A 24120-nucleotide genomic window follows, 5' to 3' on the forward strand; every position below is an offset into this window, starting at 1 on the left:
AGGCAAGAAGGAAGAACAGAGGAGAAAGAGGAAAGGAAAGATGAAAAGAGAAAGGAGGGAGAGGGGAGAATCGTCACGACTTGTCTTGTGGCATGTTAAAACATCGATACAGCAGCGCCCTCCGATGGCCACGGGAAGATAAACTGGAGCTTGGTCAATCTCAAAGGCTGGATTCTAAGCAGTTTAAACCTGTTCAGGCAATTTGCGGGAAAATGATGTGGGACTGAAGCAAAAGTCACGAATTGTAAGTCCCAAAAACAGACCCTGGGAAGGTCACGATCTGCTGCCACCAAGATTAAAAATATCTGCCCCAGAACCGCAGCACAATGCCTTTTGTTACATGCGCTTAGGTGGATTTTATGATTTGGTGTTTCTGGGATTCTGGGAACAGGAATGTGGAGCAGAAATTGGAATGTGGGAGACACCACACCAGACTTTGGTTACTTTTCCATCCTTTACGTTTGCTACTTTGAAACAGACAGATTAGAAGCGCGATTGAAAATCAGACACAGTGCCCAAATTCCTGTCACGTGCGCCAGCACACAGAGACTTAACCTCTTCTTCCCACTTTATTTCCAGCTCCGCTCCCTCTTCCCTCCACACTTTGCAGCAACACTCACTTCTTCCCCAGGTGGCGAGCCACGTCCGACCTCTTAAACCCGTCCAGGTAATAGAGGCGTTTGGCTAGTCGCTTGGCAGCCTCTTGGTCCGTCTTGTTGCCGTTGGCCAAAGTATCGGTGCTGCCCAGTGCCAGCTGCTCGGTGCTGTCCATCTCGGACTCGGAGTCCATCACCAGGTGGTTCAAATTGCTGTCACTGGGGAAGAAAACATTGAGAAAGGAGTCGGCAAAATCTCTTGAGCTTCCTCCGAGCAAAAAAATACATTGTAACTCGAGCAACAGACACGGGTCTCAAACACTTTAAATGTGATGTGGAGATGCCGGCGTTGGACTGGGGTGAGCACAGTAAGAAGTTTTACAACACCAGGTTAAAGTCCAACAGGTTTGTTTCGATGTCACTAGCTTTCGGAGCGCTGCTCCTTCCTCAGGTGAATGAAGAGGTATGTTCCACTTTAAACGTGTGTAACCCCCTCGTCGCCTCTCTATTCAGAACACAACAACTTGGTTTAAAGCACAACGCCCGTCCTGTAAGCAAGCACACCAATTGAAGAGGTGTACAAGACTTTGTCACATCCCCCGGAAGTATCCCGCACAATGAGTTACTTTGAAGTCCCTTCTCTGCCCAGCAGGATCCCGAAGAAGTCAGTGAAAGAGATGGTCAGGTATTTTACACTTGGCATGTTAAGTTGGCACGTTCACAAGTCTGTGTGTGTGACGGATACCAGGAAATCCCTGCCGATCTGTCACCAGCCCCCTGGGATCTTAAATACCAGCCAGTGACAGCATTTTCCCGGATCACAGGACAGGAGCTTAATATAAGCCTCTTGAAGGAAAAACAGTATAGAATTTTCTTGTAAAACCACCCCCCCCCCCCCGCCCAGAAAGTGCTGGATAAACTCAGTAGGCCTGGGGAGAGAGAAACAGTTAATGAGAGCCATTTAACTGGAGTCCACTTTGGGACATGTTTGGTGGGGTGATTCCTGGCAGCTGCAGCACTGACTAACACCCCGCTATACAACAGGCACTTTGCCTTTTTATTTGGCCTCGGTGAGCAACTCCTTATCAAGGCGGCACTCACATCATCTCCTGCACTGACGGGCTCAGCTCTCCAGTGCAGGAAGAGTACTCGGGATCGAGGTGCCGTTTTTAAAGGCAGTCCTGATCTTTCAACCCCCCCCCCCCCCCCCCCCTCAGCATTCCCACCTCGGCCCCCGGACCCCCTCCACTGCACCCAGCTTACCACTTCCGGGGTCCTTGACCCCCCCCCCCTATGGGCAACGCTCCCCGGGCAATACTCCTGACATGGGCAACCGGGTGCCCAAGCACCTTGGCATTGCCAGCCTGGCACCCTGGCAATGTCCCTGCCAGCCTGGCTGTGCCACCCGGACACTGGGGGTGAAACTGCCAGAATGCCGGGCGGGCAGTGCCAAAGTGCCACACTGACGGTGCCAGGCTGGCAGTGTCAAGGTGCTACACTGACAGTGCCAGGCTGGCAGTGTCAAGGTGCTACACTGACAGTGCCAGGCTGGCAGTGCCAAGGTGCTACACTGACAGTGCCAGGCTGGCAGTGTCAAGGTGCTACACTGACAGTGCCAGGCTGGCAGTGTCAAGGTGCTACACTGACGGTGCCAGGCTGGCAGTGTCAAGGTGCTACACTGACAGTGCCAGGCTGGCAGTGCCAAGGTGCTACACTGACAGTGCCAGGCTGGCAGTGTCAAGGTGCTACACTGACAGTGCCAGGCTGGCAGTGCCAAGGTGCTACACTGACAGTGCCAGGCTGGCAGTGTCAAGGTGCTACACTGACAGTGCCAGGCTGGCAGTGCCAAGGTGCTACACTGACAGTGCCAGGCTGGCAGTGTCAAGGTGCTACACTGACAGTGCCAGGCTGGCAGTGCCAAGGTGCTACACTGACGGTGCCAGGCTGGCAGTGTCAAGGTGCCAGGCTGGCACTGCCAAGGTGCCAGGTGCCTGTGGGAGTGCTAGGGTAGCCCCCTGCCCAGAGCCAAACAACAGGGGGTTCTTCAATGGCCTGGGAGACCTCCCCCCCCCCACCCCCAGGTGCAGTTATGACTGGTCCACATTTGTACTAAATGGCTCCCCGCCTAGGCTGCTAGTCTCCAGGCCCCGGGAAAATATGGTGCAGACATATTTAAATGAGCCTAATTTATATATGCCTGTCTGGATTACACCCAGTGAGATCGCGGTCAAGATTGCGACGTCTCGTCAGGTTCGGTTGAATCTCGCGAGATGTCTCAAGCGTCGCAAATCCCACAAGAGGCCTCTCGTGAGATTCAACGGCGTTCGTCGCGTCACCAAGTTGGGCACGATGAGGTCAGGAAACCCCGCCTAATGTTTCAAGTCCCTGTGACACTGCTACAGAATCTTTTTGTGTTGTGCACATAAATATATCATTGCCAGCAAATCAAATATTCAGAACATTCATTGTTAGATAAACAAAATGGACAGACTATTGATAAGTTTCAAGATCGCCCGTCATTTGTCTCCGCAAACAACGGAGGATTTTCCTGCTGAAAAAAGCTTGGCAGTTAACTGTTCTCTGGTGCATTCTCCATGGCAACACCTCTATCAATCAGAATCCACTGGCCAACCAATCAACACTCTCTTCTCATGTAGTTTAACTTTTTGTTCCTTTACAATTGGTATTCCGTCTTGATAAGTGCAAGGTGAAAAGATTATTGGAGAGTTGTGTTGGGAACTGATTACTGGGGTGTAATTGAAGAGGTGTACAAGACTTTGTCACATCCACCAGAAGTATCCCGCACAATGACTTACTATGTAGTCCATGGGTTGTTTTGAAAGTAGGTACATAGCAGTTGTTTTGCACAAGGCAAAGTCCTTTTGGGTGCTACTTCAATGAATAGGTTAAAAAGCATGCAAAGGAGTTTCAAATAATTATCACAACACGTTACAAATATCACAGAGAGAGTGATTGGGTGGAATTACGATGCACTCATCGATCAATGGCTGCATGAAATCGACCCTCACTAATCAAATGTTCATGCATTGATAGGCACCCCCACATCATCACTGAAATCTCAGGTGTCTTTTTTCAAAATGCAGTTAAATATTATCTGGACTCTAACTGGGGATGATTTGGGGAGTGTTGTTGGAGCTACGGAGCCTGCCTTCTGTGCCTGTAACCCCCGCGCCTTTCTCTGGGCCATGAAACCTCTGTCTCCGATGGCTGCCATAGTGAGGCTGCCTCCATTCAGCTGGTATCCTCCCCACATGGCAGGGGTTGCCCCGCTGTAGGCCAAATGCCAGTTGCTCTGTAAAATTTCCCTGCATTTAAAAAAAAATCTTCATTTAGCAAATTTGCCAATCCACACAGCAACACGCCATTGGGAAAGGTCCCTGGGGGCGGGACTGCATCAGGGAACTTCCCCGACACTGCTCCCTGATATTTCACTGTATCCTCCATACTACTCTATAAATTTCTACCGTCATGAATCTTTGGCCAAGAAGCATGGTGCTATCCCAACTGGATTACATCAGCTTAACAAGTTTGTCTTTGTTGAAGGAACACCACTCTTTGGCTCCTCTTAAAACGGGCGGCACGGGGTGCCCACTTAAAAGTGGGTGGCATGGTGGCACAGTGGTTAGCACTGGTGCCTCACAGAGCCAGAGTCCCGGGTTCAATTCCGACCTTGGGTGACGGTCTGAGTGGAGTTTGCACGTTCTCTCCGTGTCTGCGTGATTTTCCTCCCGCAGTCTAAAGATGTGCAGGTTAGGTGCGGTTATGGGTTACAGGGATCGGGTGGGGGATGGGCCTAGGTAGGGGGACTCTTTCAGAGGGTTGGTGTTGACCAAATGGCCTCCTTCTGCACTGTAGGGATTCTTTGATTTCTATGAAAACCATGACTAGATTAGTTTAAAGTGTCACCTAACTTACCCATGTAACACTCGCTCAGTGTTGCTGATTATCTCTCGTCAGGTGTGCACAAGGCCCAGGTTTTGTAAGCTCACAGATTTACCACCTTACAGTTTTTAAGTCAAAAATAGGTCGACATTTTCTTGGGATTCCTTTCAAAACCTCAGACATGAAGAGCAACAAATTTTTAAAGATGCAGGGAGAGAAATTGCTCACCGACCATAGTTACACTGAAAGAATGCCTCCTTCAAATTATACCCACACCATAGAACCATAGAATCTGCAGTGCAGAAGGAGGCAATTCGGCCCATCGAGTCTGTGCCGGCCCTTGGAAAGAGCACCCCGCTCAAGCCCACGCCTCCACCCCGCAACCCAGTAACCCCACCTAACACTTTGGGCACTAAGGGGCAATTTAGCATGGCCAATCCACCTAACCTGCACACCTTTGGACTGTGGGAGGAAACCAGAGCACCCGGAGGAAACACACGCACACACGGGGAGAACGTGCAGACCGGATCCGCACAGACAGTCACCCGAGGCCGGAATTAAACCCGGGACCCTGGAGTTGTGCTAACCACTGTGCTACCGTGTCACACATAACATTGGATTTTACCAGACCAATATAGGTGGGTTGGGTGGCAACAGCACTGGTAAAGTGCCAGCCATAGGCAGGGAGGGGAGCCCAGCATCTTTCACATTCACAGAATATTGCCAGTGGTAGAAATCTAATCAGCGTGGCTGCTCACTAGGAAGTCAATTGTGGCACCAAAGTGCACAATTTCAAGGCCCCCCCCTTCCAAAGGCTTGTATTTTATCAACATCGGAAGGAGCTGCCTTGACATGAGGAGACTGCTTGGCAATGCCCACACTAATTGTTATGGTGCCACTGCTTGAAGGTGCCTCCCACCATCACCCCCTCAAAGAAATTGTCACTGCCAGCCCGGCCTTGATTCGTTCAAAGGTGCCTCGCCACCGAGGAGTTCCTGACTGGCGCAGTGGGTTAGCCCTGTTGCCTCACGGCGCCGAGGTCCCAGGTTCGACCCCTGCTCTGGGTCACTGTCCGTGTGGAGTTTGCACAATCTCCCCATGTTTGCGTGGGTTTCGCCCCCACAACCCAAAAGATGTGCAGGCTAGGTGGATTGGCCACGCTAAATTGCCCTTAATTGGAAAAAATTAATTGGGTACTCTAAATTTTTTTTTTTTTTTTTTAAATTGAGGCATACAAGATGATCAGAGGATTAGATAGGGTGGACAGTGAGAGCCTTTTTCCCTGGATAGTGATGGCTAGCACGAGGGGACATAGCTTTAAATTGAGGGGAGATAGATATAGGACAGATGTCAGAGGTAGGTTCTTTACTCAGAGAGTAGTAAGGGTGTGGAATGCCCTGCCTGCACCAGTAGTGGACTCGCCAACACTAAGGGCATTCAAATGGTCATTGGATAGACATATGGACGATAAGGGAATAGTGTAGATGGGCTTTAGAGTGGTTTCACAGGTCGGCGCAACATCGAGGGCTGAAGGGCCTGTACTACGTTGTAATGTTCTATGATTCCTGGGATGGCGGGACTGACGTACGAGGAGAGATTAAATCGGTTAGGATTGTATTCGCTGGAGTTCAGAAGAATGAGGGGGGGATCTCATAGAATCCTCTAAAATTCTAACAGGACTGGACAGGGTAGATGCAGGAAGGATGCTCCCGATGGTGGGTGTGTCCAGAACCAGGGGGTCACAGTCGGAGGATACAGGATAGACCATTTAGGACAGAGATGAGGAGAAATGTCTTCACCCAGAGAGCGGTGAGTCTGTGGAATTCGTTGAGGCCAAAACATTGCATGTTTTCAAGAAGCAGTTAGATATAGCACTTAGGGCGAGGCGGATCAAAGAATATGGGGGGGAAGCGGGATTAGGGTATTGAGTTGGATGATCAGCCATGATCATAATGAATGGCGGAGCGGGCTTGAAGGGCCGAATTAACTCCTCCTGCTGCTATGTTTCGGCAGTGGTCACCTTCAATTGGAAGTTCTGGGGGGGGGTCAGGCCCTCAGCTGAGTGGCTGGCCCCGCTGGCGGACTGCTAAATGGCTACTGCTGGTAAAATGCCACCAGGGTCCCGTGACCCGCCGATGTGGGGTCCGCTCCCGCTTTTGATCCCAGCAATGGGAATTCTTCCATGCCTGCGGCCTCAGGATCAGTATTCGGATGAAGAAAATACGTCAAATTATTCCCGGGATTTTATCCAGCAGTGTTCACCTGTCATTTCTGCAGAGGCACAAAGTTCATGGGCAATTGACTGACAAGTAACTCACATGACCTGCTGGATCAGTTTCAAACAAACAATCAATATATCCAATGAGTAACTTGATTAAGAAGGTAGTGTGATGTACAGAAGGTGGTTTATGTGCATTGCAATGGGTAATTCACTTGCGTTGAAGACATGTGAAAGTATTACACATGCACCCGGTGAGTCAGTGACCCTTACTCTCTGCCCTACCATAACACATCGGATTCTCACGTCTTCCATCAGCTTTTATTTGATTGGAGAACGTCAACGGAATAAAATGAAATTCCTATTTTGATGATGCCTTTCACACCCTCAGGATACCCCAATGATTATCCAATAAAAATACTTCTGAAACGCAGTCCCTGGTGTCAGACAATGGGCCCACCAATTTGCACAGCAAGCTTCTACAGACATTCTGACCGTACAACCTGCTTTGATGATGTTGCGGCTTGAATGTTGACTTGGGTTTGGAAGGACGTTCCATTCTGTGGATCTTACATAGATACATAGAAGATAGGAGCAGGAGGAGGCCTTTTGGCCCTTCGAGCCTGCTCCGCCATTCATCACCATCATGGCTGATCATCCAACTCAATAGCCTAATCCTGCTTTCTCCCCATAGCCTTTCATCCCATTCTCCCCAAGTGCTATATCCAGCCGCCTCTTAAATATATTCAATGTTTTAGCATCAACTACTTCCTGTGGTAATGAATTCCACTGGCTCACCACTCTTTGTGTGAAGAAGTGTCTCCTTATCTCTGTCCGAAATGGTTTACCCTGAATCCTCAGACTGTGACCCCTGGTTCTGGACACACCCATCATTGGTAACATCTTCTCTGCATCTACCCTGTCTGGTCCTGTTAGAATTTTATAAGTCTCTATGAGATTCCCCCTCATTCTTCTGAACTCCAGCGAGAACAATCCCAACCTAGTCAATCTCTCCTCATATGACAGTCCCGCCATCTCTGGAATCAGTCTGGTAAACCTTTGCTGCACTCCCTCGAGAGCAAGACCACCCTTCCTCAGCGAAGGAGACCAAAACTGCACACAATACTCCAGGTGTGGCCTCACCAATTTGAAAAAGACCCATTAATCCCTACTCTTTGTTTCCTCTCTGCCAACCAGTTTTCTATCCACCTTAATACATTTCCCCCAATCCCATGTGTTTTAATTTTGCACAAAATCTCTTATGCGGGACTTTGTCAAACGCCTTCTGAAAGTCCAAATATACTACATCGACTGGCTCCCCCTTGTCGACTGTACTGGTTACCTCTTCAAAGAATTCCAACAGATTTGTCAAGCATGATTTTCCCTTCATAAATCCATGCTGACTCTGACTGATCCTGCCACTGCTTTCTAAATGTTCCGCTATAAAGTCCTTGATAATGGATTCAAGCATTTTCCCCACTACCGATGTTAGGCTTACTGGTCTATAATTCCCTGCTTTCTCTCTATCTCCCTTTTTGAATATCGGAGTGACGTGAGCTACCCTCCAATCTGCAGAGACAGTTCCAGAGTCTATAGAATCCCAGAAGATGACCACTAATGCATCCACTATTTCCAGAGCCACCTCCTTAAGCTCTCTGGGATGCAGATTCTCAGGCCCTGGGGATTTATCCACTTTCAATCCCATCAGTTTTCCTAGCACCATTTCTCTACTAATGTTGATCTCCCTCAGTTCTTCCCTCTCACTAATCCTTTCATTCTCCAACATTTCTGGGATCTGATTTGTGTCTTCATTTGTGAAGACAGAACCAAAGTATGTATTTAATTGCTCAGCCATTTATTTGTCCCTTATTATGCATTCCCCTGTTTCTGTCTGCAGTGGGCCTACATTTCTCTTTACCAATCTCTTTCTCTTCACATATCTGTAGAAACTCTTAGTGTCAGTCTTTATGTTCCCTGCAAGCTTCCTTTCGTACTACACTTTCCCCTCTTTATCAATCCCTTCGTCCTTCTTTGCTGAATTCTAAACTGCTCCCAATCCTCAGACCTATTATTTTTCTTGGCCAATCTGTATGCTTCTTCCTTGGATCGGATACTATTTCTAATTTCCTTTGTAGGCCATGGATTGGCCCTCTTACCTCCTTTGCTTTTGTGCCAGACAGGAATGAACAGTTGCTGTAGTTCCTCCCTGTGTTCCTTGAATGTTTGCCATTGCCTAGCCACTGTCTTCCCTTTAAGTAACTCTCCCCAATCTATCAAGGCCAAATCCGGCCTCATATCCTCATAGTTCCCTTTATTAAGATTCGGCACCCTAGTCTCCGAATCAACTACTTCACTCTCCACCTTGATAAAAAATTCTATCATGTTATGGTCGCTCATCCCCAAGGGGTCTCGTACAGCCAGATTGGCAATAATTCCCTTCTCATTACACAGTACCCAGTCTAAGATGGCCTGCTCTCTAGTTGGTTCCTCCACATATTGGTCAAGAAAACCATCCCGTATACACTCCAAGAATTCCTCCTCTACGGCGCTGTGGCTAATTTGATTTGCCCAATCTATGTGAAGATTAAAATCACCCATGATCACCGATATTCCCTTATTACATGCATCTCTAATTTCTTGTTTAATGCCATTCCCAACCTCACCGGTACAGTTTGGGGGTTGATATATGACACCCACTAATGTTTTTCGTCCATTGGTATTTCTCAACTCTAAAATACAGATTCCAAATTGCCAGAGCTAATATCCTTTCTCACTATGGTGTTAATTTCCTCTTTAACCAGCAGTGCCACGCCACCACCTTTTCTTTTATGCCTGTCCTTCCTAAATACTGAAAACCTGGGACAGTCGGTTCCCGTCCCCGTTTACCCTGCAGCTATGTCTCCGTAATCCCAATTATATCATACCCATTTATATCTATCTGCGCGATTCGTTCATCCACTTTATTGCAAATGCTCCGTGCGTTAAGGCAGAGCCTTTAAGTTTGTCTTTTTCACAATGCTGGTCTTGCTCCCAGTATTTTTCTCTACTGCCCTGTTTGAATTTTGTCCATGGTTTCTCCACCTATCACTTTTCTTATTCACTTTTCTACCTTTTGCTTTTGTCCTTGCTCCCTCTTTCTCTGACTCCTTGCATAGATTCCCATCCCCCTGGCATTTTAGTTTAAACCCTTCCCAACCGCTCTAGCAAATAGCCCCCTAGAACATCAGTTCCAGTCCTGCCCAGTTGTAACCCGTCCAGTTCGTACAGGTCCCACCTCCCCCAGAACCAGTTCCAATGCCCCAGGAATCTGAAACGCTCCCCCTGACACCATCTCTTCAGCCATGTATTCATCCTATATATCCTGTCATTTCTACTCTGACTAGCACGTGGCACCGGTAGTAATCCTGAGATCACCACCTTTGAGGTCCGATTTCTTAACTTCCTTCCTAGCTCCCTGTACTCTGCCTTTAGGACCTCAGCCCTTTTTTTTACCTTTGTTGTTTGTACCGATGTGTACCACGATCACTGGCTGTTCACCCGCCCCCTCCAGAATGTCCTGTACCCACTCCGAGACATCCTTGACCCTAGCACCAGGGAGGCAACATACCATCCTGGATTCTCGTTTGCTGCCACAGAAACGGCTGCCTATTCCCCTTATAATTGAATCCCCTATAACTCTTGCACTGTCATACTTATCACCCCTCCTCTCTGCAGCAGAACCAACCATAGTGCCACAGGTTTGGCTGTTGCTGTTTTCCCCTGAGAGGCCATTCCCCTCAACAGTATCCAAAACGGTATATCTGTCCTGCAGGGAACGGCCACAGGAGATTCCTCCATTACCTCCCTCGCTCTGTCTGGTGGTCACCCATTCCCTTCCTGCCTATGGAGTCTGACCACCTCTCTATACATGCTATCCAAGATACTCTCCATTATATCCCTTTTTTCCAGCCCAGACGGCAGGCAGTGCCTCTGTTCAACATTGCACTCAAAAGACAGACGCCAGGATTCTCCGAGCCCGTGCCGAGCCCAATCACATCATGGGCTGAGTGCCCGCCGAGTCCCGCCGGCGTGGTTTACATATGGTCCCACCCAGCGGGACCTCGGCGTTCTGGCTGCGGGGGCCGTCTTGGATGGGGGGGGATCCGATTCTGGGTGGGGGGGGGGGGCCCACGGTGGCCAGGCCCGCAAATCGGGGACTACCGATCGCAGGCACGCTCATTCCAGTGGAGGGCCTATGTTCCTCCACGCCAGGCCCCTGTAGGGCTCTGCCACGTTGCCCGGGGGCCGGCGCGGAGACGGCAACCACGCGCATGCGCCGGTGCAGAGACTGCCGTGGCACGTATGTGCAGACCTTTGCCGGCCATGCTGAGCACGCGCGGATCCGCGTCGGCTGTGTAGGGCCGGCTTTCAGCGCCGGAGCAGCGCACAGCACTCCGGTGCCATCCTAGCCCCAAAGAAGAGGAGAATGACTGGACCTGGAGGCCCGTTGATGCCGGCGTCAACACTTGGCCGCGATATTGGTGAATCCCGGTCAGCATCTGTGACAGTGCAGCATTCTCTCAGGACTGCACTGGGGTTTCAATCTTGATTATTTGCTCAAATTGCTGGAATGGGTCTTGAACCCGGAGCTCTCCAGTTCAGGGGTTTTTAGCTGACGCGTCAGATTGTTGCGCTACTGAGATTCGAAAGATGGCAGATTTCAGCTCCATCTTCATTCAAGAAGCTCGGTACGATCGTGGACCAATCATTCCACTTGCTTGGCGACCCATTGAACTCCAATATTTGCTCACTCCACCACTGACGCACGGTGGCGGCAGTGTGGAATATTTACAAGATGCATCGCAGACTGCTTCAACAGCACCTTCTAAACCAGGGCCTCTACCAGCTAGAAGATCAAAGGGCAGCAGGTACACTTGAACAACATCATCTGCAAGTTCCCCTCCAAGCCACATCCCATTCTGACTTGGAAATATATCGCTGTTCTTTCACAGTCACTGAGTCAGAATCCTCAAACTCCCCCCCCCCTAACAGCACTGTGGGTGTACCTACACCGCATGTGCTGCAGCGGTTCAAGAAGATGGCTCTCCATCACCTTCTCAAGGATAATTGGGAATGGGTAATAAAAATGCTGACCTAGCCAGTGACACTCACATACTGCAAAATAATTTTTGAAAAGGTAAATCCTAGGATGGCTCAATATCCCTGAAATGAAATTAAATGAAAATCGCTTATTGTCACAAGTAGGCTTCAAATGAAGTTACTGCGAAAAGCCCCTAGTCGCCACATTCCGGCGCCTGTTCGGGGAGGCTGGTACGGGAATTGAACCGTGCTGCGGGCCTGCCAAACGGCACCTGAATACTGAAGGGACCAATTCTGTTTTCCCCAAACTCTCCAGCCCTGTTCCATCTCCTTTCCCACACCCACTACCCATTTCAGCAAAATACCAGCCCCCATCCCCTTATATCCACCGCAACACATTCCAACCAATCTTATTTCCGTTTCCTTTCCCACACTTCTACTCCCTCCATCAGATCAACTCAGTCCCCTCTCTTCCCAGCTGTGACCTTATTCAGACCCGTCTTTATTACACAGTTCTAGATCACTGAGCCTTAAATAACAACAAGGCCCTAACAATGAGCATGATCGCAAGTACAACACGAGTTAAAAGTTGTATTGAGCTATTTTTACTTGCTGTAATATTCAAACAGTCATAAGGTAATACTTACTGATGACTCCATTCGCGAAGACATTCCTTGCTGGACATTCAGTGACGGACATCAGCATTGCAAGCAAAGAAGAAGCAGGGTTCAGTGAGCGGAGCATTTCACAAACCTTCTTCACCGATAAGGCCACACGCACATGGCAATAAGGTCGTTGCCAAGCACAGCGCACAGTTGGCAAATTCCACCCATTAACACACCAGACAGCAATGAACTCGGGTCATTTTCATTTACCGAACTGCTGCCCCACATGAAAGACCAACGGAGTGCCGTGCAATAAATGAGCTTTCGGCCTCTTCCACTTTCCAAAACAATCACATTCCGGAGCACCAGTTTGCCAACACTGGCAGGAGGAAGAGTTTGGATTAAATTCCTGCTTCTCCCAGTGAGAAACTGTGTGTTGCTCTCAGCAATGTACAGGCAGTTTCTTGGCCAGTAGAATAGAGGGTGTTAATGATTAAACAGCTACAACCTTCCTTCGGTCTCTACTCCAGCGAGTAACAAAGGCACACACCCGTGGGGTTTGAAAAATTTCACAACTTGTCTGGGGCTCCTGCAGGAAGCCCCCACCCCCAAGAAGGCACTTTCTGCTGGAGCTCTGAATCGGGGTGGGGGGGGGGGGGGGGGGGGGGGGGGGGGTGGACACTGATTTAAAGTGAAACGAGCAAGAACCAGAGGTGACCTGAGGAAAAATGTTTTTTGTGTGCAGCGAGTGGTTGCGATCTGCCTCAAGGGGTGGTCGAGGCAAATTCGAAAGGAGCGAGCAGCTGATGGGGAAGTACATGTCTAAAGGGTGCAATGAGCTAAATACCCTTCGAGAGAGACGTCAATGGCTTGCTGGGCCAAAGGGGCTCCTTCCGCGCTGTAACTCTTCTGTGATCTGTGAGCAAATATTGCCAACATTAGGAAAATCCTGGAGACACCAGGAATGAAAAATTAATCCTCTGGACAGCCAAGGAGAAAAATCATAGAAGCATTAAAAAAAAACGTCAATTTTAATTGTCTATTTTTTTAACACTTTCAGTTGTGACAATTCTGAAGATCGGAGGTGAAATGTTGGGGCTGAATTATCGGAGGCTTAGAAGCTGGGCCTCCAGGAATACATCCAACCAGAGTTGGCAACCCAGAGTTTCTTTTTGTGTGCGGGTGTTGTTGGCTAAGCCAGCATTCATTGCTCCCCCCCCCCCCCCACGAATTGCTCTTGAGAAGGTGGTGGCGAGCCCCCTCCTGGAACCACTGCAGTCCCTGTGGTGTAGGTACACCCGCAGTGCTGGTAGGGAGGGAGTTCTGAGGTTTGGTCCCCGCGACGGTGAAGGAATCCAGGAAATGTATTAATGACCCTCTCCGCCCACTTGGGTACAGCCACAAGTTGCCCTTCCCCCCTCCGCAGTGGTGACCTGGCAGCTGAGGCCTCTTCTTAATTTAATACTTTTGAACACCACAAAAGAGAGGTGCTTCAGGGTCTGACGACACTGACTGGAGACCTCAGCCATGCACACTCCCTGCTCTAACGTTATTTTGCTCATAGACGCTGCTCTTGCGCTCAACATCAAACACTCCCGTCAGTCAAGATCAAGGGCAGGAATTTTACCCTCATGCTGAACGTTTTTAGAACTTTGGCTCGGCTAATTCTGCAGTATTCAGTTCTGATCCCTGTATTTTGGGCAGGGGCAGAGGGTCCTGTGACATTACGAGAAATGTACAGAAGTGTAAGGGTTAATGTTATGTCCGAATCTACCACTAGAGGGAGCTAGGTACAGGACTATATAAAGCATTGATTCTAAGCTTCTGGGAAAGTGTTAGAGAAAGACTGTAGGAAAGCTAGTGTGAGTGAGAGCAGATCATAGTTAGTGTATTAGTGTAGAGATTAGTGGTAAATGAGTGTAGTTTGTATATTAATTGTCAATTGTTTATGGTATTGGGCTGGTTTAGCACAGGGCTAAATCACTGGCTTTTAAAGCAGTCCAAGGCAGGCCAGCAGCACGGTTCAATTCCCATACCAGTCTCCCTGAACAGGCACTGGAATGTGGCGACTAGGGGCTTTTCACAGTAACTTCATTTGAAGCTTACTTGTGCCAATAAGCGATTTTCATTTCATTTTCATATAGAGTAAAAGGTCGAATTCAATTAAGCAATGAAAATAAATCTTTAGCTTTGTTTAATACAAAAGCTAGTTGTGGTCTTTGTGAACACTACGCCAACCACCCTAGGATCTCAACCATAAAGAACACCACAGGTCCCTGCGAGGGTGCAGAGGCTATTTATGGTTCCGGGGACGTTAGCTGCAATGGGAGGTTGGAGAAGGTGGGGTTTTTCTCCTTGAAACAAAGGCGATCGAGGGGAGATTTGGCAGAGCTGCACAAGATAATGACCGGCTTGGACGAGGTAGGCAAAGGAAAGCTATTCCTGCTTGTTGATGGCACAAGGACAAAAGGTTCACAGAGACTGAATCGGGTCAGCCATATAAATACTGTGACTACCAGGGCAGGTCAGAGACTTGAATTCTGCAGGCAGTAACTCACCTCTTGACTCCCCAAAGCCTGACCACCATCTATAAGGCACAAGCCAGGAGTGTGATGGAATACTCTCCACTTGCCTGGATGAGTGCAGCTCCAACAACATTCAAGAAGCTCGACACCATCCAGGACAAAGCAGCGCCCAGTTAAATGACACCCCGTTCACCATTCACTCCCTCCACCACCAATGCTCAGTGGTAGCAGTGTGGACCATCTACAAGAGGCACCGCGGCAACTCACTAAGTTGACAGCAAAACCCACAAACTCAGCCACCTAAAAGGACAAAGACAGGAGACACATGGGAACACCACAATCTGGAATTGCCCCCCCCCCCCCCTCGAGCCACACATCACCTTGAAATGGGAATATATCGCCGTTCCTTCCTGTCGCTAGATCGAAATCCTGGAAAACTCCCTAACAGCACTGCGGGTGTACCTACACCACAGAGACTGCAGCGGTTCAGCTCACCACCACCTTCTCAATTAGAGATGGACAATAAATACTGGATTAGCCAGTGACACCCACATCCTATCCCAATCAACACTGCGTCAGTCACTTCCCGTGTAGGTCTCCTATCCACGGCACTGGGTACCTGCCCAGATGGGGAGGGGCCTTGTTGACGGTCAACCTATAATCACCGCACAGATGTATAGTTTTATGAGGTTTGCGCACCGAGATCACCAGCGCGGCCCAATCAATTTAGGGCAGCACGACAGCATAGTGGTTAGCACAGTTGCTTCACCGCTCCAGGGTCCCAGGTTCAATTCGCGGCTTGGGTCACTGTCTGTGTGGAGTCTGCACGTTCTCCCCAGTGTGTGGGTGGGTTTCCTCCGGGTGCTCCGGTTTCCTCCCACCGTCCAAAGATGTGCAGGTTAGATGGATTGGCCATGATAAATTGCCCTTAGTGTCCAAAAAGTTAAGTGGGGTTACGGGGATAGGGTGGAGGTGTGGGTTTGGGTAGGGTGCTCTTTCCAAGGGCCGGTGCAGACTCGATGGGCCCAATGGCCTCCTTCTGCACTGTAAATTCTATGTAAATTCTTTGAAATAAACTGTTCGCCCTTGGCCTTTGGCAGCAGTGCACAGGAGACCAGATGGGCCCAGAAGTACTTAGGATGGGCCTCAGGGTCAACATATATTTTGGCCACAGCTCCCTTAATTTTGACCAGGCTTTCCTGGAAGACTTCAGAATACTTCCCCAATACGTCGTAAAGTCCATTCACAAGATCTGTTGCCATTCCAAACAGGTGTTGTAGCCAGTCTCGGCCCAGCAGACTCGGTCCGGGGCCCCTCACTATTATTAACAGCAGCCGAGCGGACTGCTGCCCATAAGTAACCGGGGTCATCGCCGTACCCGCTATGGCTAGGGATTCCCCTGTAGGTCATTAGTCTCGCCTAGGTGTGCCGCAAACTCAACTGTTGAACTCCAATCCTGATTCTCTCAAAGTCTGTCTCCCAGTTACTGAAACTGCGCCCCCCCCCCCCCCCCCCCCCCCCCCCCCCGTGTCCATCTCTGAAGCGTGTGGCTATTCACCTGGACAGTAATCCTGATGGGGCAACTCTAGCCGTGGAGACACATGTCAATTGCAAACACCCCTCATCACCAGGTTGTCCTGAGCAGAGGGTCCAGGCTCTAGTCTGGCACCTTTCTCAGGTGAGGATTCAAGTTTTCTTGCTGACCTGGAGTTTCCTATCCCTGCGATTGCAGCGGCCACAAGGTCTTTGGATTGTCCTCCATCGATTCTGGGGAGACGACCCGCCTGACTGTAGTTGCCCTTGACAAACAGGCCTGGTCTGAGCGAAAATCCTTCTGATCCCCTTAACGGTGTGTCTTTCTCTCTGAAATGTAGCAGACATGATCTCACCTAAAATTTGATAAACACTGAATGGTATCTGCACCAGAACAATAATCAAATCAACATTGGGTCATGCCCTTGTATCCTCTCCAGGACCAAACCAGACAACAATGTTCTCGGGGATGATCATCGCTGGGTCTGATTTTGACATTCCACCGTATAAGACGGCGGTAAGGACGGTTATCTTCTCTCAGAGGTTCGTTAACCTTCGCAATTTGCTAGGCCTGGGAGATGTGTCGGCAGAGCCACTGATTTAAGGCTGAGTTAGACTGATTTCTGTTTGATAAGGGAGTCACAGTTTACAGATGACTGGGAGGCAAGTGGAGTTCGGAGTTCGGGTCACAGTCAAATCAGACGTGATCTTATTGACTGGCAGGGCTGGCTCGAGGGGCCGAATGGCCTGCTCCTGCTCCTATCTCTTATGTGATTCAACTACTGTCCAGATCACCAATTGTTTCTACACAGCTCCTGGATTGGGAGGCTGGATAAAGCTTCAAAAGGTTAAGTGGAGAGTCAGGAGGATAGAAGTCAACACTCTGACCTGACTACGCACTCTTTCAAGTGGGTTCTTCGGGTGCTGGGTGCCTATCTCCCATCACCCTTTGGACAAGGTCCAGACCAGTCTACAGGGACAGCTGTACTTGCTTCACTGCAGTCTGGACTCCTGTTCTCAATCCACATTTCCATGCCAACATCCTGGCCCTTTTATTTCCACGGGCTTGCCGGAAGATTTGCCAAGTATCTCTCTTGTGGCCAGCTCTGGGGTGGAGGGGGTGGCTCGCCCACCATTCTTGCATCAGCTGACTGCCAGTGTAGTTCTCACCTGGGATCACGCCTGGTGCTTCCTCTTCCCTCTCTTGCAATGGACCAGCAGCATCTGAAAGTAAGGAACAGGTACAGGTGAGTGTGGATCATGGAGCGGGCTGAGTGATGTTCCCAGCAGAAAATGTCAACCAGAATTAGGTCATTGCAGCCTAAGGCTGTCATTGATTCAATGACGATGTGCTGGTTAGGATGCATACAGCAAAGTCATGCTGAAACGTATATGGTACATGAATTTTCACAGACAATGTAGCATGCATGTGATGGATGACAAAGTAATTCAGTCCCTTACCCAACCCCGGCACCTCCTCCTGATTGTTGTCTGGTGCATCGATGATCCCACCTCAGTTCTGTCTTTTTATTGCCTCAAAGCTGAGCAACAGTGAGGTCTTCTCCTCCGGTCTGCCCTTCGATGTTTGTCAACTCCTTCCTCCGAGCGCCCCCTTGTGTAGCCACTCTAGACACCAGCACACAGTTCTCCACTTGTGGTATCTTATAGCTCCTTCCTTTTTAGTGGGAGGGCAGGGGTGGTGGGGGATGTGGGTGGGGTGGGAAGGGCAGATAGACAATGATGGCATCCGTACGCACAAATATTTTGTTTTCCTTTTGATTTTGTTTTCCTCCACTGTTGGCTCAAACTTGTGATCTTCAAACTCTCCTGTGTGGGGGACGGTCTGCAATTATTGACACATTCCCATGATCCTCTGCATATATTGACACATTCCCATGATCCTCTGCCAATATTGACACATTCCCATTATCCTCTGCAAATATTGGCACACTCCCATGATCCTCTGCATATATTGACACATTCCCATGATCCTCTGCCAATATTGACACATTCCCATGATCCTCTGCCAATATTGGCACACTCCCATGATCCTCTGCATATATTGACACATTCCCATGATCCTCTGCCAATATTGACACATTCCCATGATCCTCTGCATATATTGGCACATTCCCATGATCCTCTGGAAATATTGACATATTCCCATGATCCTCTGCATATACTGACACACTCCCATGATCCTCTGCAAATTATAGAATCATAGAATCCCTACAGTGCAGAAGGAGGCCATTTGGCCCATCGAGTCTGCACCGACCCTCCGAAAGAGCACCCTACCTAATGTGCACACCTTTGGACTGTGGGAGGAAACCCACGCGGACACCGGATCCTAATGTCTGTAAGAAAGTGTCAAGCACTCGAAAAGAAAACATTGCCATAAGTGCAGGAAACCTAGATCTTCCTTTCAAATGTCCAATGGGTTTCCCTGTCTCATTCCATCTTTTGTGGAGTCAGCATCTCCTAATGGACAGTACATGCCCAGGCTAGACAACTGGGACCCAACACTTCGGGTGCCTTGTTGCAAACACTCTGCATGTTGATAAAATGCCACACGTAACTGGTGTGCTGAGACACCATTGCTTACGTATCTTTAGTGATTGATCTGCCAGAAGTCGGAACAACAGCTGGGGCCCTGAACGACTGAAAACTTCTGCGTCCAACTCATGAAAGCCAAACCAATAAATGGCTGTTCATTTAGAATCTTACAGCCCGGAAGGAGGCTATTCATCCCATTGTGTCTGTGCTAACCCCTCGAATGAGCAACCCCAGCGTTTTCCCTTTTGATGCTCCCTCTGCCAATTGGGTACCTCAGCACTGCAGCGGGCTGGGGCGCTGAAAATTGGGATAATGGTTCTGCTGTAAACAAGTTTCATTCTGGAACAGGAGTCAAACATGAAAGAAAAGACTTTGGGATCAAAATTAGGTGGAGGGTTTGCCAAACATTTCTGCCGTACCTCTCCACAGACCACGGGAAAAGCAGCATTAAGGGCCACCTCTGCATTTTACCTGAGGTTGCAACAGATTAGAAGAAACCTTTGCAAGAATTCCACCCCTATAACTCCAGAACTATTCCAGGATTACTCATGTTTGACGTGTGTAGTGTGCAGAGAAAGCCCACCACACAGTAGGCTGGGTCGGAGCATAAATACCAGTATAGATTAGTTGGGCCAAATGGCCTGTTGCTGGCAACTCAATACAACTCAGTGTCATGCCAGTCAGGAAGGAATATGAGAATAACCCAGCCAAGGGTTTCGGGAATGCACAAGAGAAACTGAAGATAATAAAAAATACCATTATTGATAAATCAAAACCATAGTGACACCGAACAATACGGCGGCAGCGTTATTGCAATTAAACAGCAAGCAAGTGACATTGCGACAAGTCGAGTCTCGGAATAATCACAAAGTCTTTCTCAGTGAATTCTTTCTGCGATCTGTACACAACGAGATCCCAGAAAGAGCCAAATCCCCAATTAATCCACATTCCGGCAATTCAAGCCCATTCCTCGCTCTCCTTGAAGTACTGCCTCAGGAAGCTAAGACTTGGGGTCAAGTTGCACCTAAAGGACAGCGCCTCCAACCACATAGCACCAGAGCGTCAGCCTGGATTCGAACGTGAGAATCTGGCCTGGGGGTAGGCCATTCAGCCCCTCGAGTCTGTTCGACCCTTTGGTGCGGTCATGGCTGGCCTAATTGCAGTCCCGCCTCTACTTTCCTGTCCGCTCCCCCCCCCCGCCCCTCCCCTTGACAGTCAAAGATCTACCCAACTCAGCCTTACAAATATTCAATGACCTTGCCTCCCCCGGGGTAGAGGATTCCGCGGACTCCCGACAGGAGGGAGATATCCCGTCAGCCTCCTCCCTTTAAAGTCGCCCGAGGAACTTGCAAGGCCACCTCTTGTTGTTGTGAACTCCAGTGGGTAACAGTACCCAACCTTGCCCAGCATTCCCTCTTTGAGACAACCCCCTTCATGCCGGGAATCGGCCGAGCCAACTGGTTGGCTCAAACGTTTCAATGGCGGGGGGGGGGGGGGGGTTCAGTCTGCGGGGGGCGGGGTGGGGGGGGTTCAGTCTGCGGGGGGGGGGGGGCATGGGTACTGCCCACTGGATCGGAATTTGTTTATTGTCACGTGTACCCAGGTACAGTGAAAAGTATATTTCTGCATGCCGCTCAAACAGATCATTTAGTGCGTGGAAAGGAAAGAAAATACATAATAGGGCAGCAGAGCAGGTGTGGGAGGGGCAGTGGAAGGATATTTCTTGGGAGCGCAAGGGGATGGCAGGGAGGCACTGCGGAGCTCGAAAGAGTTAACAAATAGCAACAAAAAGAAAAGTTGCATTTATACTCACAGCTCTCCTGTGTGCTGTGAAGGCCCAGCCTGCCCTCGATGCTGCCAGCAACACAGGCTGCCGACTGCATCGCCCATCACGCCAGCAGCTGCAGAGCCCGCGACTGCTCTCTCCAGCCAGCCCCCCCCACCCCCCTCCTCTGGATCGCGAATGAAGGCTGCCGAGGCTGTGTGCGGAGATGGATGCGTTCCCTCTTCCGCGTTGTCTCCTTGCGTTGTGGCCGGCTCCCGGTGAGAGCAGCTCTGCAGTGTGGCGGGCTGCAGGCACGGGTTTTAATCAGAAATCTCATGCCTGTTAAAGCTCCGTGACCTTGACATCCCTTAAGGATCCCGAAAGCAAAAGCAAAAAAAGAAAAGCAGAGCCGGCCACTTACACCCAGGCGGGCATCTTCTCTTCGGCCGTAGATTCCCTCTGGATCCCTCGGAGTTTAGAAATCAGATAGATATGCATTTTCTGCCGCTCCTCCATATCTCCTTTTAGTTGTGTTTATTTTCTCACTCATATCAGCCTCTCTTTCAGTCTGTACTGGAGCTTCTGTCTTTGCTGTATCACCAAGACTGCTTCTTGTGGCGTTAACACACCGCCCTCATATCACAGCGTGCCCCTTTCCACCAAATACTTTCTCCCTTCTTTCCGTCAGCCCTTCAGTCTGTCGATCCTGGACAAATCTGGTTTTGTCCATCCCCCCCCCCCCCCCCCGCACCCTCTATTGTCCTCTCACATCTGTTACATTCCTTCTTTTTACTGCGCCTTCCCTAGTGTCACGTTTTCCTTCCGAACTTTGCCAGGGTGGGGTTGTTTGCACCTTGCCGGATTGTCAACGGGCTCCCCCTCGGTCCCTCATCCTCCGTCCTGCCGCCTTCCCCTTCAGTGTACTTGAGGAACAGACCATATAAATCTCTCTCTCTCTCTCTCTTTCAATCTCTTTTCTCCCCTCCCCCCTTCACTCTATTATTACCTTGTCCAGCAATCACTCAGCTGTAACACTTCTCATTTCTCACATGACCCTGACAAAGTGTGTGCAGTTGTTGCAAGGCTGGGGAGCGATGCTTGGGAGCGATAATCCTACTGCCGGCTAGGTTTACTCCAGCAGTTGTGCCTTAAGCTGGCCCCGCTGGGCTAAGTCCGTGCTTCCCCCCTCCCCTCAGCCTACCCCGGCCCCCCTCCACCACCACCACCAAATGACGGAATCATTACAGCACAGGAGGCGGCCACACTGCCCAGCAAGACCGAGCCGTTCAGTTGGGCCCATTTTCCTCCTCTTTCTCCGCTTCCCAACACTTTGATCTCCTTCCGGCATTTATCCGATTCCTGTTTGAATCGGGATCGAGCACCCTCTCGTATTCAGTGGTTCAACTGTTCGGTGTTCGATTATGCGAGTCTGGTGACAGATCTGTGCCCACTGTGCTTGTTTGATTGAGCCTGGGTGTTGATTCAGGGTAAAGTAAGCAACCACACAGAAGCTATTAGGCTCATTCAAGTATGTCCGTGCTGGATTCTCCCGTCTTCCAGCACCTGACTGCTGAGCCGGGGAGACCTCGCCAGAGCGCTGTTCAGAACTAGTCCCCACAAACGTGAACCAGGCACAACAACATCCGGGAGAGGGGTGAGGGGGGGAGTCTCCCAGACCATTGGAGACCCCCAGTGACGGGCTCTGGGCAGGTGGGCTCCCTATCCCTGGCGCTCCCACTGGCACCCAGGCACCTTGGCACCCTGGCAGTGACAGCCTGGCACTGCCAGTGTGCCGTGGGGAACTGCCAGGCTGGCAGTGCCAAAGTGCCAGGTTGCCCGTGCCAGGGTTTCGGGCCCAGGGTGCCTGCTCAGAAGAGGTGGGGTAAGGGAGGGGGGGCTCAAGGACCCCGGAAGAGTTCGGTCAGGTGCAGTGGAGAGTCCGGAGCTGCGTTGGGGTCACTGAATTGGCGGGGGGGCGGGTTAAAAGATTGGGGTTGCCTTTAAAAATGTCACCCAGATCCACGCGGACTCGTCCTGCATTGGTGAGCTGAACCCGTCATTGTAGGAAATGATGTAAGCGCAGCCTCAATGGGGCGTTCCCCATTGATTGCGATGATATTATGTGCGCAATCAAGGCAATGATTCCCTTAAACAGTGTGGAGACTTGTTCAAGATCATCTGTAGATCCCATTACACCAGGCGTTGCTGGAAACTATTTGTTTCCCTTTTTTTCCAATCAGTTCGAGGATATGATCGTCATTGACAAGACCAGCATTTATTGCCCATCCCCAACTGCCCTTGAGAAGGAACCGCTCTTGAACCGCAGCAGTCCATGTGGTGCAGGTGCACCTACAGTGCTGTTCCACGATTGTGACCCAGCGACAGTGAATGGACGGTGATACATTTCCAAGTCAGGATGGAGAACTTGCAGGCGGTGGTGATCCCACGTTTCTGCAACCCTTGGAGGTGATAGAAGTTGAGAGTTTGGAAGGTAGTTTTGGAAGGAAGCTTTGCACGTTCCTGCAGTGCATCTTGTAGATGAAACCCACTGCTGCCACTGTGTATCGGTGGTGGAGGGTGCAAATGTTTAACTCGGTGGGTGGAGTACGGGTGAGGGCCAGTGTACAAAGCTGTGTAAATATATCATTTTGCCATGTATATATCTTGCTCTGCGCGATTTCTCGTTTTTTTTTGTTACGAGGGGGGGTGGTTATTGTTTGTAAGGGAGAAAAATTGTGTTCAAAAACTTTAATAATTTTTTTTTTTTTTAAACTCGGTGGGTGGTCAAAGAGTGAAAGAAGCAGGCCATTCAGCCCATTGCGGCCCATGTTCTCCCAACCATTGCACATGAAATCACATCAAGATCATTAGACTTTCATGACTACAAAGCATGACCACTACTACGTCCAACTTCTAAAGAGTTTTGCTTAACATTCTAATCCCCTAGTCAACTTCAGGTAGCATTAAGCTTAGGTTTAATTTAAAAGCTGGTGCAAAATGGGCAACTGTAATAGATGGCTTGACTGTACCGTCTTATACAGGAGGAAATGATAAAGACCAGGTTGTCCAATGACCCGAAGCAGTCAGTTCTTTAAAGCGCTCTTTTATAACTTCTCACTTTTCTTTCACCAATTAACAAATAAGAAATGAAATGAAATGAAAATCGCTTATTGCCACAAGTAGGCTTCAAATGAAGGTACTGTGAAAAGCCCCTAGTCGCCACATTCCGGCGCCTGTTCGGGGAGGCTGGTACGGACTACTTTATCTGTAGATTAACGGAATATGGACACCGCTCACTCGGGAATTGACTCCCCCTCACATGGAAACATTAGAAGCCCAACAA

General features: G+C 49.6%; 1 protein-coding gene across 9 annotated transcripts in view; it reads right to left on the minus strand.

Annotated features, from left to right (window-relative positions):
- The window catches only part of LOC140403531 (PH and SEC7 domain-containing protein 1-like), a 213322-nt gene that overhangs the window by 66844 nt on the left and 122358 nt on the right, over positions 1-24120 (minus strand). The window contains exons 1-5 of one of the 9 annotated variants that reach the window (XM_072491505.1): positions 17921-17937; positions 17630-17683; positions 16631-16789; positions 12444-12473; positions 621-815 (exon numbers count right to left, since the gene is read on the minus strand). In XM_072491505.1, coding sequence (XP_072347606.1) covers positions 621-790 — 170 coding nt within the window. In that variant the 5' untranslated portion in view covers positions 791-815; positions 12444-12473; positions 16631-16789; positions 17630-17683; positions 17921-17937. Of the gene's footprint in view, positions 1-620; positions 816-12443; positions 12474-16630; positions 16790-17629; positions 17684-17920; positions 18287-20825; positions 20921-21198; positions 21494-24120 lie in introns of those variants that run through there. The other 8 variants (XM_072491496.1, XM_072491504.1, XM_072491497.1 and 5 more) reach the window with 8 other exon arrangements.

This window comes from Scyliorhinus torazame, chromosome 28 (genome assembly GCF_047496885.1).
Source record: "Scyliorhinus torazame isolate Kashiwa2021f chromosome 28, sScyTor2.1, whole genome shotgun sequence".
Taxonomy (NCBI): Eukaryota; Metazoa; Chordata; class Chondrichthyes; order Carcharhiniformes; family Scyliorhinidae; genus Scyliorhinus; species Scyliorhinus torazame.